General features: G+C 37.3%; 2 protein-coding genes across 2 annotated transcripts; one reads left to right on the top strand and one right to left on the bottom strand.

Moving 5' to 3' along the window:
- Positions 1–6: 6 nt before the first annotated feature.
- Positions 7–998, bottom strand: LOC111462736 (dehydration-responsive element-binding protein 2D-like). The gene has a single exon (XM_023106452.1). The coding sequence runs from the start codon at positions 838–840 to the stop codon at positions 79–81; it is 762 nt and encodes a 253-aa protein (XP_022962220.1). The 5' UTR covers positions 841–998; the 3' UTR covers positions 7–78.
- A 1,354-nt stretch (positions 999–2,352) lies between these two features.
- On the top strand, positions 2,353–3,631 carry LOC111463007 (thioredoxin H5-like). The gene is made up of 3 exons (XM_023106837.1): positions 2,353–2,522; positions 3,007–3,129; positions 3,274–3,631. The coding sequence occupies exons 1-3, from the start codon at positions 2,436–2,438 to the stop codon at positions 3,424–3,426; spliced, it is 363 nt and encodes a 120-aa protein (XP_022962605.1). The 5' UTR covers positions 2,353–2,435; the 3' UTR covers positions 3,427–3,631.
- Positions 3,632–3,968: the final 337 nt, after the last annotated feature.

Raw genomic sequence — 3,968 nt, 5'->3', positions numbered from 1 at the left:
GGAAAAAAAAAAAAAAAAAAAAAGGCAAGTGTATAATACAATCCCAGTTATTACAAATTTAAGATTCTTCCATGGATATCAAGAACACCATTGGAGAGTATCCCATCCATTAGAATCCACAAAATCAGCAGCAAAAACGCCTTGACGATCCCGATCTTCCACGACAGGAAAATCCAAAGACATGGCTGCTTCAGCCCAAATGGAATCATCCAAGCTAATACTCATCGATCTCCAAAGCCCCCCAATCTCCTCCTCCTCCTCCTCTCCAAATCTCATCCTGCTGCTGTTGTCATGGGGAGCTGAGCTGATGGACCCGACATCTTCCACCGTGGCAGCCGCACTGTCGGAGGAAGAGGAAACAGAGCCAGGAAGAAGCAGAGGGTGATTATGGAGCTGCAAATTGGGGGAAAGATGAGGGAGATTGAGTTTAGCCTCAGAGCCATAAAGACGCCTAGCGGCATTGTCATAAGCCATAGCAGCATCATGGGAAGTGTCGAACGTGCCAAGCCAAAGACGAGCCCCGCGATTGGGCTCTCGAATTTCAGCAACCCATTTGCCCCATGTCCTCTGGCGCACGCCTTTATAAGTGCAGGAAGCGTTTTCAGGGCCTCCTTTGCCTCTCATACAGCCCTTTCTAGAAGTGGCATGGGAAGCTGAAGGGGACCTTTTAACTTGCTTGCTTGATTTCAACATGGATGAGAAGATTGCAAGGGGGATGTGAATGGAAGGCGAGTATAAAAGAATTGGAGTTAGAGCGAGAAAGTGGGAGGAGGATGAAACGTGGCCGGCGGAGGGATGTGGATGATACTTGGCAAGAAGAATTGAATAAATCGTGTCCATGCGATGAGCTGCTCTTCTGGGTTTCTGTCTTACATACACATGGCCTCATTTTGGTCTCTACAACAAAACCTCCAGTTTCCCTCTCTTCTCTCTCTCTAGGGTTTTCTCTGTCACTGTATTTAGACCGTATCCAGAGACAGCGAACCATAGGAGCACATTCGCAGGATATGACCCATGACCAAGGGGTGAGAGACAGAGACAGAGACATCTTGATGTTTCATAAATTCAAAGCATAATTAATTAATTAATTATTTATTTTTATTTTTATTGTTTTAAAATAGGAATTCATTTCAAGGGGCTTTGGGAGGATAAAACCTGGGGAATGGAAGGAAGAAGGAAGGTGGAATTAAAACTTGTTCTGTTTGGTGGGCCCCACATGAATCTGGTGGGGCCATCTTCCTCGGTTTTCACGAAATGGATAAGGTGTACAATGTATTATCTTCCTCGACTTTTCGGCTGTTATTTAAATTTAGTTTTAAGCTAAATTCATAATAAATTTTCAAAAATAACTTTTTAACTTTTAATATTAAAAAAAATTAAAAACTACCCTTCTAATTAGTATCGGATAAAAATAATTAATATTTTATTGAATTTTTTTTTAAAAATATACGAAATTTTAAAAGTAGGGTTAATATTCTTATAGAAAATTAAATTATTTTCGTTAATATACATATAAAAAAATTTATTTATTATTATTCCATTACTAACAATAAAAAAATTAAATTTAAATAAAGATATTAATTTTTTTTTGAAAGATTAAATATATATATATATATTAGTTTTTTGAAAATTTAAGGTTATTGTTCGGACTAAATTTTGTGGACATGGGCCAAATAAAGTGGGTTCGGTGATGGACGGAGGCCCAAGTCTTGTTGGATCCATGGCCCAAAGTCCCTATTAAATACTATTATCTTCGATTCCTCGGGAGCGAGGAATTTCAAGAATAAAATATATATTTCAACAACCTTCCTTTTTTTGTGGACGATATTTTTCCTATTTCCCTTTTAAAAAATGTGATTAATATTTACTCGTTAATGGGCCGAATTCACACGTGCCATAAGCCCACATCAAAGCGAAGACAATGTTGTACCCATTTTTCACCGTTCATTCGTCTTTCATGGGCCGTAGCCCATAGGCAAGTTTATTTATTTATTCAATTAATTTAAAGTTTAAATTTTTTTTAATAATTAAAAAAATCGTTTATAACGGTGGGTCCCACCGTAATTATGAAAAGAAATTAATGGAGAGAAAATGACGAAAAACGTTGGAAGCTGATAATTCGAAGACTGCCATTTTAAAATCAAAATTAAATTAAATTCTTTATTATTTTTATGTTTTTTTTTATTATTATTTTAAATGCGTTTCAATTGGAGATAACGACGATATTAGATATAAATGCATTCACATTATTGCCATTTGCGCTCACTTTGGTAGAAGTCAACTCTTAAGGGTATTTCGGTAAAATGGAACAAATGAAAACTGGGGCCATTTTCCTCTCTCTATATAAACCCTCCTGTCCCAAAGCGTCTCTTTCATCGCTTCATTTTCAAAATCAGGGACGACTTCTACCAGACACCGATTTTTTGTTTGAACCAATGGCTGCAGAAGGACAAGTGATTGTGGTTCGTAAGGTTGAAGAATTCGATGCGCTTGTTAAGCAAGGAATCGAGGCTGGTAAACTGGTATGATTTTTTATTTTTCGTTCTCTCCATTTCTACTCTCGAATTGATTGACTTTCGTATGTGATTTCGATGGAATTTTGGATTTGGCGCGTAGGTATATCGAAGCATTTTTCATGTCATCACAATTTCTGCTGCATTATTATTGTTATTGTTTAGATTGTTCGATGATCTGGGAAGATCCGTGATTGATTCGTTAGGGTTTCTGATAGTTACGTATGATTGTGCCTAGTTATCAGTCTAATTTCTTCAATTTTGGCTGCTTATTTCGATTGTAGTGTTGAAATTGCTAATAGGACTTTTGATCGCTTATGGAATATTTTGAGTTTATATCAGATTTCACAATTTTACTCTTCAATTATTCTCTGTTTCTCGCTTCGTGTCCTTTTTATTAGAAGTCTTTGAACTTGATGATTTCTTTCTGGTTTGACTGTAGTTTTGGGGGTTAATTTTTTGTTCCTGATGTTTCTAAAATTCTTTTTATTAGATTGTGGTGGATTTTACTGCTTCCTGGTGCCCGCCATGCCGTTTCATTGCTCCAGTATTCGCAGAGATGGCTAAGGCGCACGTCAATGTCGTTTTCCTGAAAGTGGACGTTGATGACTTAAAAGTACAGTAATCTAAGCCCTTTCAACTCTTACCAAACTATCATATCATACCAACTCTGTTGTTTGGGACAGTTAATGCAGTGGAATGGAACTGTTTCGTTTAGTTTATCTTTTCTTATCAAGCAATGGTTCCTATTTATTTGCAGGAAATTGCTCAAAAGTTCGAGGTCACGGCAATGCCGACCTTTGTTTTCCTGAAAGGAGGGGCGGAAGTTCACAGGATTGTGGGTGCTGACAAAGTGGAGCTGGGGAAGAAAGTATTGGAATTAGGAGCACCAGCTGCCACTTCCTCTGCTTAGATGGTGAGCTTGATGGATCGTTCTGCTTCTTATTATTATGGTGTGATGATGAATTCTGGTTTCGAGTTTGTTCTGCTTGTGGATTTGATGGCACTGTGTCGGAGATGTTTACTTGTGTTCTTTGCATGTTCGTAAAAAAACAAATGTACAATAAGATTCAGTATATCTATGATGATGTATCTGCCGAAGCTTTTATTTCTCTCCTCCTTTTTCTCTCAGCTTTGGAAAGTGTTCGTGCTGTTGAATCTCTCATATTTGTGCTTGGTTCTCCATGATGTGCTATGCTTTAATCAGGTTGAATAAGAACTGAAACTTTGGAGGATTTAGGGGTCATTTGGGTGAGGAAATGGGTTGAAGGAGGAAAAGAATAAACTGGGGTATGGGTCTGCCTCCTCTTGTTTGGAATAAAGTAGTTTTTAAAGTGGGACAATGGAATAATTTATTCGTAGGTATCTTTTATATCTATGACTTATGACTATACATTATTGAGTATTCTCTCCTTTTCTCTCTCTTTACTTTTTTTTTTTTTTTTTTGAAGTTTA

Source organism: Cucurbita moschata, unplaced genomic scaffold, assembly GCF_002738365.1.
Source record: "Cucurbita moschata cultivar Rifu unplaced genomic scaffold, Cmos_1.0 Cmo_Scf00027, whole genome shotgun sequence".
Lineage (NCBI taxonomy): Eukaryota > Viridiplantae > Streptophyta > Magnoliopsida > Cucurbitales > Cucurbitaceae > Cucurbita > Cucurbita moschata.
This window is presented reverse-complemented; position numbering and strand designations above follow the sequence as displayed.

Bases quoted from the DNA above. Each gene is read 5' to 3' on its own strand.
- LOC111462736 (XM_023106452.1), bottom strand. From the start codon at position 840: ATGGACACGATTTATTCAATTCTTCTTGCCAAGTATCATCCACATCCC.
- LOC111463007 (XM_023106837.1), top strand. From the start codon at position 2,436: ATGGCTGCAGAAGGACAAGTGATTGTGGTTCGTAAGGTTGAAGAATTC. The intron at 2,523-3,006 runs GTATGATTTTTT...TCTTTTTATTAG, and splicing joins GAATCGAGGCTGGTAAACTG to ATTGTGGTGGATTTTACTGC. The intron at 3,130-3,273 runs GTACAGTAATCT...ATTTATTTGCAG, and splicing joins TGGACGTTGATGACTTAAAA to GAAATTGCTCAAAAGTTCGA.